General features: G+C 33.5%; 2 protein-coding genes across 7 annotated transcripts; one reads left to right on the forward strand and one right to left on the reverse strand.

The window, feature by feature from the left end:
* Positions 1-288: 288 nt before the first annotated feature.
* On the forward strand, positions 289-7,355 carry LOC108467017 (phosphatidylinositol 4-phosphate 5-kinase 9-like). 6 transcript variants are annotated; one of them, XM_017767459.2, is made up of 10 exons: positions 292-746; positions 844-926; positions 1,605-3,009; positions 3,417-3,584; positions 3,814-3,979; positions 4,079-4,189; positions 4,311-4,498; positions 4,657-4,805; positions 5,657-5,816; positions 6,733-7,355. In XM_017767459.2, exons 3-10 carry the CDS (start codon positions 1,748-1,750, stop codon positions 7,004-7,006), a joined length of 2,478 nt encoding a protein of 825 aa, XP_017622948.1. In that variant the 5' UTR covers positions 292-746; positions 844-926; positions 1,605-1,747; the 3' UTR covers positions 7,007-7,355. The 6 variants fall into 6 exon arrangements, with proteins under 6 accessions (XP_052881154.1, XP_017622949.1, XP_017622953.1 ...); XM_053025194.1 differs by lacking the exon at positions 844-926 and having other exon boundaries at positions 289-537; XM_017767460.2 differs by lacking the exon at positions 844-926 and having other exon boundaries at positions 291-746.
* Positions 7,356-8,219: 864 nt separating this feature from the next.
* LOC108467018 (uncharacterized) lies at positions 8,220-10,984 on the reverse strand. The gene is made up of 6 exons (XM_017767465.2): positions 10,704-10,984; positions 9,845-9,936; positions 9,688-9,766; positions 9,508-9,602; positions 8,766-8,861; positions 8,220-8,689 (listed from the first exon to the last, which is right to left on the reverse strand). Exons 1-6 carry the CDS (start codon positions 10,876-10,878, stop codon positions 8,609-8,611), a joined length of 618 nt encoding a protein of 205 aa, XP_017622954.1. The 5' UTR covers positions 10,879-10,984; the 3' UTR covers positions 8,220-8,608.
* Positions 10,985-13,721: the final 2,737 nt, after the last annotated feature.

A 13,721-nucleotide genomic window follows, 5' to 3' on the forward strand; every position in this document is an offset into this window, starting at 1 on the left:
CATCAAACGGCAGCCACCCCCAAGTCAACCCCCCCGCGGCTGTAAACCTCAATTCACACGCGAGCTACAGCAGATCCGCGAGCGATGTTTTTCATTGTCTTCTTTAATTAAAACTAAACTAATTTTCCATGTAAATCCTAATGTTAGTCTTAATTAATTAAGATTAACTAAACAAATGAAGATTAATCAACCAATTAATTATTACCGTTAACTGTCAAAAAATTTCAAAAAGGGCAAGTAATTGGGTAAACTCGTCTTTTCAGTATGTCGTACTCGCATGCTTAAGATTTCATTTTTATTTAAAATATTTATTTGCATTTTGTTTTTTTTTTATACTGAATTTTTTTTCAGTTTTTTTGGTTCTTGTATGTTTTAGCTTTGGATATTCCTTTCAAAAGAAAAAAAAAAAATCGTCACCATCGAGAAGATTGATTTTCAAAAAAGCGAAACGCCAGAGATAAAGCACAATACACACACAGAGGAATAGCGGTTTCGATTGTCAGCTTTTTTAAAACTGCAACGAAACTTCTTCTTCTTGTTCGTCTTCAGGTTTTTTTTTTTTGCAGCGACGACTTCTGCTTTTCGTCGCTGATTCACACAGTGTTTAAAGATACTCTCTGTCTTATCTTTTCATCACTTTTTGTACGTATATGTTGAGTATACTGCATAGAGATATTGTTATTTACAATGATGCTTCAATGTTTGAGTTTCAGTTGAGTTGATTTATGTACGGTAGAAAAAAACTGGTGAGATTTGTTGATTTCTGGATATATGCTTGTTTTCGTCTTGTTGTTTAAGTAGTTTTAGTTTTTATTTGATTTTTTTTTCTTTGCTGTGTGATAGATTTTGAAAGAACAGTAACTGGATTTAGAAGATTTATTATTCAATTTAAAAGAGTGGAGAAGAAAAATGAGCTAAAAGATCAGGTAGTGTTTTGAAGATTCTAAGCTAGGAATTTGTTTTTTTTCGTTGGATTAATTTTGCGGTTAATGAATTGAAGAATTTATAAGCTTCGTTTTTGTTGAAATATACTGCATAGAGATATTGATATTGATAATGATGCTTCAATGTTTGAGTTTCAGTTGAGTTGATTTATATACGGTTGAAAAAAACTGGTGAAATTTGTTGATTTCTGTATATATGTTTGTTTTCGTCTTGACGTTTAAGTAGTTTTAGTTTTTATTTTACTTTTTTTCTATGTGAGAGATTTTGAAAGAATAGTAACTGGATTTAGAAGGATTTATTATTCGATTTAAATCATTGGAGAAGAAAAATGAGCTAAAAGATCAGGTAGTGATTTGAAGATATTGTGCTAGGAATTTGTTTTTTTCATTGGATTTATTTCGCGGTTAATGAATCGAAGAATTTATAAGCTTCGTATGTGTGGAAATTTAGTTAATTTGAATTTATCATGTTTTATTTTGTGTATTTATTTGATTTTAGAGTTTAATTTCCACGAAGAATGTGCTATAGTATGATAGATGCTGCAATCAAGCACTCGGTTTTTGTTTCTAATGTTTTTATGATGCGAAGGCATTTTACAGTGTTGAGATAAGTTTTTTCTGATACTAATGAATAGTCTGGATTCATGATTCGATTTGTAGACAAAAGGGAAGAGAGTTTCAAGAGGAATTATCATCGGATCTCATTGTAAGAAGTCTTTTCATAGTATTCTATATTGTGGAAGCAGCTTGGAATTGGCTTAATTTGATCTTGTAAGAAACTGTAACCTTTTGGGGCATTATGCATGTCTGGCCTTGTGGTCACTGTTGGTAACGTGGAAGAAGTACTTTCTCGCGCAGAAAGAACTAAATCTCTTGATGCCATCATTGACAAGGACAACGGATGTATACTAACTAATGGTGATGCTAACCATAGTTCCGAAACAGCTGGATTTAGAGTTGGAGAACTCTTGCTGCCGAATGGGGACTCTTATTCCGGGTCATTGCTCGGAAACATGCCAGAGGGTCAAGGGAAATATGTTTGGCAAGGTGGTTGTGTGTATGAAGGAGAATGGAGACGTGGGATGAGGCAAGGGATTGGCAAAATACAATGGCCTTCTGGAACTGTTTATGATGGTGAATTCTCAGGTGGATATATGCATGGTACTGGGACATATATTGGCTCTAATAAATTGACTTATAAGGGGAGATGGAAATTGAGTCTCAAACATGGTTTAGGATACCAAGTTTATCCTAATGGAGATGTGTTTGAAGGCTCCTGGATGCAGGGAACACCGGAAGGTCCTGGAAAATATACTTGGGCCAATGGAAATGTTTATCTAGGGAATATGAAGGGTGGAAAAATGTCAGGCAAAGGAACTCTCACTTGGACAAATGGAGACTCCTTTGAAGGAAGCTGGTTAAATGGAATGATACACGGATTTGGAGTGTATACTTGGAGAGATGGTGGTTGCTATGTAGGAACTTGGACACGGGGTTTAAAGGATGGAAAAGGATCATTTTATCCCCAAGGCAACCGGCTTCCAGCCTCACAAGAAGTTTACCTCAATGCTCTCAGAAAAAGAGGATTGTTACCAGATTTGAGAAAACAGAATCATTCTCATATACACCATGCTGCTTCTGTGGACATGGGAAGTGTCAAGGTTGGTGGCAACCGGGTATCTAATCGTAATTCTGATAAGCTATCAGAAGGAAACTTATTAAATCTACAACAGTCTCGCAACAGAAATGTTTCCTTGGAAAGACGTTGGAGTCTGGAGGTATCCATTGAGAAAGTGATTGGGCACGATTCGTCATTAGAGTTATCTGATTCTTTTAAGGAAGGGAGAGAAAACGGAAGTGAAACAAATGCTCCAATCTTAGAACGTGAATACATGCAAGGTGTCTTAATTAGTGAGCTTGTGTTGAATAATAGTTTTTCACCACCATCTAGAAGAGCGAAGCGGAGACACAAAAAGTTAGCAAAAGAGGTTAAGAGGCCTGGAGAAGCAATCATTAAAGGTCACAGGAGTTATGATTTAATGCTTAGTTTGCAGCTTGGAATCAGGTCTGTCCTTTGTTTCTAACTCTAATGCTTATTTACCTTTCTCCTTATATCAGCCAATTAATTTTCCCTTCTGTATGTAAGTATTGCTTTTGTTTAGCATTGTGTGGAATTTTCAGACTGGAGTCTGGAAAGCTATTGTAATCTAATCCTGATAGATAGTATTAGAAAAATGGAAGATAAGTCTGAAATGTTGACAAAATCAGTATTAACAACGCATCTAAATGGTCTTCTCTCTTTGGGATAGTAGATTAACTATTTATGTTTACTTGCTATTTTGAAATCCTCTGTAAAGAATGCATAGAAAGATACGCTCATTTATCATGATAAAGAATCCATATCTGGTCCGCTAAATTTGCAGTTATGTTGTTTTTGGAAATGTAACGCTGAACATAGCTAGATATTGCCAGATACACTGTGGGGAAAATTACACCTGTGCAACGACGAGAGGTTAGAGCATCAGACTTTGGCCCCCGAGCAAGCTTTTGGATGAATTTTCCTAAAGTGGGATCACAATTGACACCTACCCATCAGTCTGATGATTTTAAGTGGAAAGATTACTGCCCAATGGTTTTCAGGTTATGATACTTCCACTTTTATGTAATATGGAGAATTTCTGTGTGCTATATATGTTTCTAATATAGTCACTAGGAATTTCTTAAGACCTTCCTAGTTTCAGTGAGGTCCTATGATTCAGTTTGAAGGTTCAGTCGATCTACTATTTAAAACTCCATGGCCTAATGTATCTTGTATGATATTGTACTATGTTTTTATTTCCCATGTTGAAACAAGTATAACTTCTTGTAGGAATCTAAGGGAGATGTTCAAGATTGATGCTGCCGACTACATGATGTCCATTTGTGGAAATGATGCTCTCAGGGAACTTTCTTCTCCTGGGAAAAGTGGTAGTATCTTCTTTCTGTCTCAAGATGATCGTTTCATGATTAAGACACTCCGGAAATCTGAAGTAAAGGTGGGGAGTCTCCGTTTTTACTTTATTTATTTATTTATTTATATTCTCTAGGAAACTAGCTTGAAGTAAAGGTTTTTTTGACTAAATTCTTGCATATAGGTTCTTCTAAGAATGCTTCCCAACTATCATCATCACGTGAGATCATATGAGAACACACTCATCACAAAGTTCTTTGGGCTTCACAGAATCAAACCATCTAGTGGTCAGAAGGTAATAACAGTAATGTTCTTTCATATGCCAGAGCGCATTTTACCTCAATCCATACAAGGTTCCTTCAAAGACTGGAATGCCTTTTGAACTAACAACCATGAACCTCGTCCTCTTTTTGCAGTTTCGCTTTGTAGTAATGGGAAATATGTTTTGCACCGAGTTAAGGATTCATAGAAGATATGACTTGAAAGGATCATCACAAGGGCGTTCTGCTGATAATGTTGAAATTGATGAGAACACAACGCTTAAAGATCTGGATCTCAACTACTGCTTTTTTTTGGAACCTTCTTGGCGAGATGCTTTATTAAGGTTCGCAAATTTTATGCCATACTTTCACAGTAGTTAGTCCAAGATTTGGTTTAACTATACAAATTTGTTTCTTTTCTATCCTACTGAAAGAGCATTCTTATATAATTGGTTTACCTCTCAATGCATGATTTTATTGCATTTATATTATATTTTTGCAGGCAAATAGAGATTGATAGTAAATTTTTGGAAGCACAATGCATTATGGATTATAGCCTTTTGCTTGGTGTGCATTATCGGGCACCCCAGCATTTGAGGTCTCTCATGTCCTACAACAGAACGGACGGCCTAGGGAGTGTTGCAGAGGAAGGTGTGTATTATGAAAATTTGATCTTCCATTGGCAGTTTCTTCCAGCTCCTTTTAATTCTTTTCACAGATTTTATGAGTTAAGTATCTTTCAAGAATTCTCATCTGTTGACATACATAAGAGGTAGCCGAATCTGCGCAAAGAGAAAATAATTACTACATATTGATAGAAAAAATATTTAAGGTTAAATCACTATTTGGGGCTGAACTTGGCAACTATTTTCATATTGGGGCCTGAACTTTCTTTTGGTCTATGTTAGGTCTTGAACTTGACAATTGTTCCGACATTGTGTTTGAACTAGGCAGCTATTCTCACATTGGGCTTGAACTTTTTTTTTCCAAGTTAATCCCTGAACTTGGCAATTATTCACATATTGAGGTCTAAACTTGTTAACTATTCTTACATTGGGGCTTGAACTTTAGGGTTCTTAAGGAAATATCAAGGACTAACTTGGCCAAAAAAAAGTTTAAGCCCCAATGTGGAAACAATTGAAAAGTTTAAGGTCTAATTTGGAAAAAAAAGTTCAGGCCCCAATATAGGAACAATTGCCAAGTTCAGGCCCCAATGTGGGTATAGTTGTCAAGTTCAAGTCCTAAAAAGTGATTTAACCGAAAAATTTAAAATGTAGTTTGTTAGACAAAAAAATAAAAAAAGAAAGATGAGATGGCAAACTAACAACAAACTATGGTAAATAATTGGTACATGTATATCATGCATGGTACATAGCCTACAGCCAAATAATTGGTCTATGCAGTAGTTATCTGATTCTGATCCAATTTCTTGAATGCCTACTTTTGTAACATCCTAAAGGACAGTGGACTGATTTTGTAATCTATTGGTGTTTATATTTCAGAGGAAGATGAAATCACCAACTATCCACAAGGCCTTGTATTGGTCCCTCGTGGAACAGATGACAATAGTGTTGTTGCAGGTTCTCATATACGAGGTCGACGTTTGCGTGCATCAGCTGTAGGTGATGAAGAAGTAGACCTGCTTCTCCCTGGCACGGCAAGGTATGATAACTAAACATGTCATGCCGGCTTTTCCCGTTCTTGCAATATCAGATGACCATGAATAAATTTCTTGATTGTTGCCATAGTTGGGCTGCAATGGACTCGAGCTGAGCTCGAATGGTATAAACGTGACCCTTGAGCTTGATTCGAAACTCACAGTTCAATACTTAGCTTGAGCTCAATCGAGTATCATTTTCTAAACTTGGCTTGAGATTGCATTTGAAAATCTGATGGAATGTGTTATTTAACTTGGATTTGAATTTTAATTCTATAATCTAATGCTAGTATTAAACATATTCAAATTTAAAGCAATTATGCAGTTCCGGATTTAGATAAAAAAAATTTCAGATGTCTAATCCAGGTAAAAGTACCATGAGGCCTTTATACTAGGAGTTAGATTGCATTTCGCCTCTTTTATTAAAAAAAATTGGTAAATTAGCCCCTATACGTTAGATCAAAGAACAAACTGGTTCTTCTGTTAAAAATTTTATCAATTTCTACTGTTAAAAACTGATCACTATACATTAGCATAAGGTACGCATAGCACACCACGTGTTACCATCTAGAGATTCTATTAGTCATGTCAATTTTTAATAGTATAAATATATAAAATTTTTAATAAAAATGATCAATTTGCTCTTTTAATTCAATGTATAGAGACTAATTTTCCCACTTTTTGAGTAGAGAGAGCAAATTGCAATATGACTCCTAGGGCTTTCATGGTATTTACTGCCTAATCAACATTTATATCTATAAATAGCAATAAATTCTTAAGTTGTTTAAAGAGAAAAAGGGATAGTAGTGAGTACATACATATGCCCAAATAGGCTATTGTGAATCTCATGTAGCATGTTAGCTTTGATTCTTTATCCTTTGGGGTAATTTATTTCTTCTTTTGTTTATTTTTCTCGAACAGACTCCAAATCCAGCTCGGAGTGAACATGCCAGCAAGAGCCGAACAGATTCCAGGAAAAGAAGAAAACATGTTCCATGAATCATATGACGTTGTGTTATATCTGGGAATCATTGACATTTTACAAGAGTATAACATGACTAAGAAGATTGAACATGCCTATAAATCTCTTCAGTTCGATTCACTATCCATATCTGCCGTCGACCCTACGTTTTACTCGCAACGGTTCTTGCAATTCATTCAGAAGGTATTTCCTCTGAATTCCATGAAAACTTGATGAAAAATGTGTTGGGTCCATATTGTCTTACTGTGAGTTAAAAAAATTGAGTGATTAGGACCCATAGGAGACACCATTTGCAATACTCTCTATGGTGATATTGCTGAAATACTTTGTTGTTCTTAGGAGCCGATTTTTAATGATTATGTTTATAGTGAGTATAGTTGCCTGCCATTGTTTTTGTTTCTTGTATGATATATGTATGTATATGTACTATTGGAATACATGTTCGATGCTTTGTTCTATTCTTTCGCGACTTTTTCAAACTAGTGGAAAAGGAATAGAAAGATAACCCAGCAAAAATGATCTGATCTAATAATAGTTCTTCTACTTTGAAGCTTAGACTAAAGCCATTGTTGACATTTGTCAGTTAGTTATTAGTTGGTGTTACTGTTCTTTGTGGGTTAAACTATCTTATGGGCAGACCGACGACGAAATTAGTCTTAAAAAGATAATTTTTTTTTTATCATTACATTATTTGAGGTGGGGAAAGAAAATGAATTGATTTCAACCTGTAAATTTTGATATAAAAATAATAATTTAATCATTTGAAGTAAAATGGTACTATTATAAATTAAGAGTAAGCTAGTTCAAAAGTGACTTGAAATTTGTTAAATCGATTATCAAATATGTTGTTTTTCACTAAAATTAATTTCTGTTTTTAACGTTGAAACCAGTTAAATTGATTAAAATAAATTCATATTTCTTAATACAAAAATATTATGTGACATGATCAATAATGAATTGTTGATTTAAACGATCCTATAAGATTTTATAATGAAATCTTTAAATAGATGTCACCTTTAAGTTAAAATAAAAAAAATCATACAACTTAAACTCATCACTGATTATAAACGAATAACTTGGCCAATGTAACTACAATAAAGTCCAATCCAGCTATTTCTAAAAACACAATGAAGACTTGATTGTTCCCTTTTCTCGTGGTACTTTATAACATGCAAATAAGTAATTTTACTATATGATTCAAAATTAAATGGGTTAATTGCACAAGATTTCTCAATATCATGATTCAAAATTAAAGTATTGATATTGTATCAATCTCATCATTTCATTAACCTTTCCATTAGCTCAAGGTACTACCATGTATGAATATCTTAAATTTGACGTGTGAAAAAAAATACCCTAATTTTTAAGCGCATTATCTTTCAACACATCAATTCTAGTTTGCACTAAATCACAAAACGCCACTATGTAGTTTAACTATTTTTTTTTCAAGTAATTCTTATGATTCTTCGATCTCACCACGTGAGTTCGAGGTAAACACCCTTGTTAATGCTAGGGTTTGTGACTTAACTATTGTTGCATGATTCTAGTAAAACATCATCCAAATCACTAAAAACAAGTAACTGCATTCTGTATGAGATTTTGTTCCTTGCAATAAAAGGGTAGATAATTGAATATCTGAATTTATTGAAGCCCTCGCCCTCCCCCAAAAAAAAAAAAAAACAACAAGATAACTAGCCTATTAAATTCAATGAGAAGAAAGTATTTTGATCCTTAGCCTCAAAAAACCTTTGCTCTCAACTGCCCTAAAACACTGGCTAACCAATTTTCAAGAACCATTAGGTTTACTTTGTAGCTTTACTGGGTGGTGTGAGCACTAGCAGCTGCTTCAAAAACTCTCCAAGCCTCCGTTTCGGGTTCAGCTAGCTCCTGTGGGATCTGCATGGGTTTTTCAAGTGAGGGACACGTTATCGAAAGGAACATGTGAGATAGAAAACCTAGTGTGATGGCTAACCTTTCCGTATGTGTTAGTCTTTGTAGGAGAAGCTCCGTTTGCTAGTAACAATTGTATCACTTCCGCATGTTCACCTCGTGCTGCATGATGAAGAGGCTGACGAAAGAACACAAAGTAATCGTAAACGAGACTATGTAGTATGTAAAAAAGAACAACAATCTGGTCAATTTAAGGGTCATTTCAGTTCTGGTCATTTCAGATTCAGGTTATTTGGGTTGGTTGAGTAATCAGGTTTGGATTTTATGGCTCGGGTCGTTTTGGGTCAGGGCCAATTTTGATTTGAGCTGGACAGGTTTTGGTTTGTTGAGTGCTAAACATTCGCATTTCCATTTAATAAATAAAAACTGACAGTAAAAGTACTATAGAGGCCTCTATATTAAGAGTCGAATTACATTTTATCCCCTCTACTAAAAAAAATGAACAAATTAGTGCCTATACGTTAGATCAAAGAGCAAATTGATCATTTTGTTAAAAATTACATCCATTTCTACTATTAAAATATGGTCCCCATACATCTTGTTATTCCATCAAACACGGCAATTTTTAAGATGAATATTTTAACAAAAATGACTGATTTACTCTTTGATTTAACGTACAGAAATTAATTTGCCCATTTTTTAGTACTTTTCCGAACTTTGACCAATGTGCAAATGAATGAGCCTAATAAAACAGAATTAATACAAATGGATGCCAAATAAAACCGAATAAAAATGGGTGAAGTGCCACTAGTATCAGTACTCACAGTATCACCTTCGGCGTCAACTGAATCTAGCATCCTTTTAAGACATCCACTGTTGCTGGCTCTGTCGAGTAGAAGCTGTACTATCTCAATAAATCCTGAAAACGTCAATAGTAAAGGAAAGAAACAAAAGTCAGTACGCAATCAGATACGGAAGACTCTACACAAAAGTGGATAGCTTACCCCCGGCACAAGCATCATGCAGAGGAATAGCCCCATCTTCATCCTTGGCCTCCAAATTAGCCCCCCTTTCCAAAAGTAGCTGCAAGGGATTAATTCATCAATGATAAAGCTTTCAGGTTCGAACAAAGAAAACGACAACACCGGACGGACAACCAACCTGAACACAAGGCAGATAACCATAAAGGCAGGTAAGATGGAGAGCTGTGTCACCATCTTCTACAGGTTCATCAATGCTGCCATTAATGTTGTCTATACAATCAAGTGAACAATGAGACGTATTATTAGAAGATAAGTTAGTCAAGGACATCTTAGTGTCCAAGTGAGTCCAACTAAATCGACAAAAGAGAACAACATATCAGGTTTTCCATTCCAAGAACATGTTCAGTACCAAACAAAGAGCATAAACACTTACCATCTCAAGTGAAATCTACATGCGAGGATACATTTCTGTCATCGAGTAAAACATTGGGAAGTTTCTACTTTAGACCCACCAAAATTCATAAAATCATAAGTTAATAAATGGTAAAAATTATAGTCTCTCCCCAAATGATAAAATTTTGATTTAGTCCTTTTGAAAACTATAAAGATGTAAGCCAATAAAATTTTTTTGGCTTCGCCCCTGGAAATAAACCATAATTCAAACAACAAATCATCATACAAACTAGTAAGACACTTAAATAAACATTAGATATGCTTAGAATTTGTCTCAACTACTGCTTCTTCCACTTTTCATATATGTATTACAAGCAATGATCAATCAATCATATTTGCAAAACTTTCATTTCTAAGTCACTAAGAATATAACAGTCACACACTAGAATCAACATCAAAGATGCTTCTTTACTTCATCTATTTTCCTATAAATATTTCCATCATTGGCCCACAGAACAAAGGGCAAAGGCACTGAATTTATAATCGGAGAAATGGGTTATCTTGAAGTCGATAAAAAAACCCAAAAAATTAAGCATTTTAAGTTCCAAAGAAGGATAAGTTAGTGAAAAGGGGGGAAAGGAAACCTAGGGCGAGGCGAAGAGCGTTGAGGTCGCCGAGCTGGGCGGCGGCGGCGAGGTCGCGGAGGTGAGGAGGGATATCAGCTTCAAGGTCCATGTCGAGACCGTTTTCTTCAAAAAGAGGGTTTTCATCGTCTTCGTCATCTTCGAGCAATCCATTGCGTCTGCCTGGAACCGCCATTGTTTTTTCTTTCTTTTGATTTCTCTGTTTTTACTTTATTTTTTTTCCTTTGCTTTGGTTTATACGGGAATCAACTTAGGTCTACTCTTTTTGTATACTTTTATTTTTATATTAATATTTAGGATAAATTACACCGATATTCACTCAATTTTAATGTCAACAACAAAACAGTCACTCAATTTTCAATTCATTTACTTAATTTTAAAAGCAGTCCTACTAACCATTTTTTATTACAAACATAACGGAATTCATTTACTTAATTTTAAAATAAATTCTACTAAATATTTTTTTATTAAAGACATAAGGGAAAAATAACTTGACATTTAATCAGCTTCTTATTACCCTTTAATTGATCAATTGAAGGGTTTGTCGCCTAAGTAGGTAGTAAAAGAAAAAAGGAAGAAAAATAAAAGTTTTACCCAAAAAATTCATTAACGAGACATAAAATCATCATTAACCTAAAAATTTAATTCATATCTCTCTTTCCATCTCTCTTCTATAATAAGAAAAAACGCATGAAAGCATTAACCCAAAAATTAAAATTCTTCATAATCTTGTCTCTGATTTCATCTCTTCTTATAGGAAAAAAAAAACAAAAAAAACCTAGAACATGTAAGAGCACAAGTTAATAAGAAATGATCCTCTTCTCAATTAGTGTCCAAATATCATCTTCTTCGCCTCTAAAAAGAAAAGAAAAATCGGAAAAACTCTTCTCAAACTTAGGTATGCGGGTTTTTTTTTTATTTTGGTTAGCGAAGAGTATTTGATTTTTTCAAATGGTTGAATCAATTTTTATTAAATTAAATTAATTGATTATATTATAAAATCGATCTGATCAAGTTAAAGTTCAAGAATTAATATAACTAAATTGATTTTAAGTTTGTCAATTTATTCAATTAATCGACTTTTAATTATTAGATTTTGGTAGTGATTATTGTAGCTATCTTTTGAGCCTTGATAAAGTGGGAAAACTATAATTAGTGTTGATGGAGTTGAATTTCAATATTCAAGTCCACGAGTTTGAGAATAGCGTGATAGATTATCACATTTTTCATGATTTTTTAAATAATTAAACGTTTGGATTATTTTGAATTAGATTAATATAATTTTTAATCAATTTAAATTCAAATTATAAACTTTTATGATTATATCAAGTTAGATTCATTTTGAATTTGAATTTATAGTATCTCGAAATTTCGAATTTTGAAGTATAGGTTTATTGATTGAGTGGCCAGCATGCAGAAAAGGCCTTTTGCCCTCAACAACCAACAAAAACATTAACTATAATCTAATTTGTACATGTAAATGTAGACCTCCTATGAGCCATGAATATTAAACACTTTAAGATTGGGATTGCTTTTCCAATAAGGTGAGAGGTGTTGAGACCACCATACATGTGCCAATGCCATATCAAACCATCCTTTTATTTCTCTCCATTCTTTGATTTTGAATCCAATAGTCTTCAACCAAAGTGGGTCACATTGCTTGGCTCTTCACTATCACCAAATGAGCTCATTTATCCTCGTATTTTTTTTTACAATCACATGGTATTTTTATCTGTTTTATAATTTGAGTCTAGTTTTATTCGAATCGAAATCAGTCGGTAAAAGTTAATCTAAATACTTGCAAAATAAGTAATTTAAAACCATATATATATATATGTAAGAGTTTCTCTTGTCATCTTTTGTTGTAAAAACCTATCACGTATCAAGCTATTTAATGCAATATGTTGTCTTTAATTATTTAGACTTTTTTTTTGGTGAAGTTTGAAATAATATTGATATTCAATTTAAACTAAAATACTTTAGATAAAGACTTACATGCCATAGAATTTAAATTAAAATAAATATGAAAAAATCCCAGGAATTATCTAAATTAAGTGGCCAATTTGTTCCCTTCCACATGGGGAATCACTAGATTAGCTATATGGTTTTAAAGCTGAAATGCATGGGTGGAGGTGGAGCTGTTATATGTAATTAAACTCAAGCTTACAACTTTAGCTTTCTTGTGAACCAAAGAATCTAATCCCAACATTGTTGGTTGTGAAATTGACGGTCGCTACCTCATGTAAATACCTTTAAAAAAATTAATTTGAATATTAAAAAGAATACCTAAAACATGCAATCACGAAGTTTAAAAGAATAATTTCTATAAATTGTAAATAAATTTAAAAGGAGAAATTATTTTATGGATCCTTTTCATTACATCATTTATTATCACTTTTCAATTATTTAATAACATTTTAGCAATTTTTTCATGTTATTGACATATAATTTTGATAATTTGTTTTACTTTAAACCCGAACTTGACCCCAAACCCTAAATCTTGAACATCAAATCTCAAACCTCAAACTTCAAACCCCAAACATTAAATCTTGAATCCTAAAACCCGAATCCCTAACCTCAAAATTCCAACTTAAACCATAAGTCTTAAACTTAAACCTCAAACCTTAAACCTAAGTTTAGGGTTCAAGGTTCATGATTAGAGGTTAGGGGTTTATGGCTCGGAGTTCGAGGCTCAGGGTAAAATAAATTATTAAAATTATGTGTTAATGACATAAAAAAATTACTAAAATATCATTAAATAATTAGAAATGGACCATAAATAATTTAATTGGAGGATACATAAAATAATTCCTCCAAAAAATACCTTAATTATCCAATACACCGTTCTTTCTTCTTGACTTATCTGCTAATTACTCTTCTATATTATTATTATTATTATCTGTCTCTTTCTTCCTATCACATTAGTTGTCACATGCTTCTCCAATTCATTAAGGAATAAAAGCTGGCCCCTAGAACCTAACCCCCCCCAAAAAAAAAAGAAAAAGAACTTTCATATGG

This window comes from Gossypium arboreum, chromosome 2, assembly GCF_025698485.1.
Source record: "Gossypium arboreum isolate Shixiya-1 chromosome 2, ASM2569848v2, whole genome shotgun sequence".
Classification (NCBI taxonomy): Eukaryota; Viridiplantae; Streptophyta; class Magnoliopsida; order Malvales; family Malvaceae; genus Gossypium; species Gossypium arboreum.

Coding starts and splice junctions, on each gene's coding strand:
- LOC108467017 (XM_053025194.1), top strand. CDS start 1,748: ATGTCTGGCCTTGTGGTCACTGTTGGTAACGTGGAAGAAGTACTTTCT. Junction 3,010..3,416: donor AGTTTGCAGCTTGGAATCAG/GTCTGTCCTTTG, acceptor AGATATTGCCAG/ATACACTGTGGGGAAAATTA. Junction 3,585..3,813: donor TACTGCCCAATGGTTTTCAG/GTTATGATACTT, acceptor AACTTCTTGTAG/GAATCTAAGGGAGATGTTCA.
- LOC108467018 (XM_017767465.2), bottom strand. CDS start 10,878: ATGGCGGTTCCAGGCAGACGCAATGGATTGCTCGAAGATGACGAAGAC. Junction 9,603..9,687: donor GCATGATGCTTGTGCCGGGG/GTAAGCTATCCA, acceptor TGACGTTTTCAG/GATTTATTGAGATAGTACAG. Junction 8,862..9,507: donor TTGACGCCGAAGGTGATACT/GTGAGTACTGAT, acceptor TTCTTTCGTCAG/CCTCTTCATCATGCAGCACG.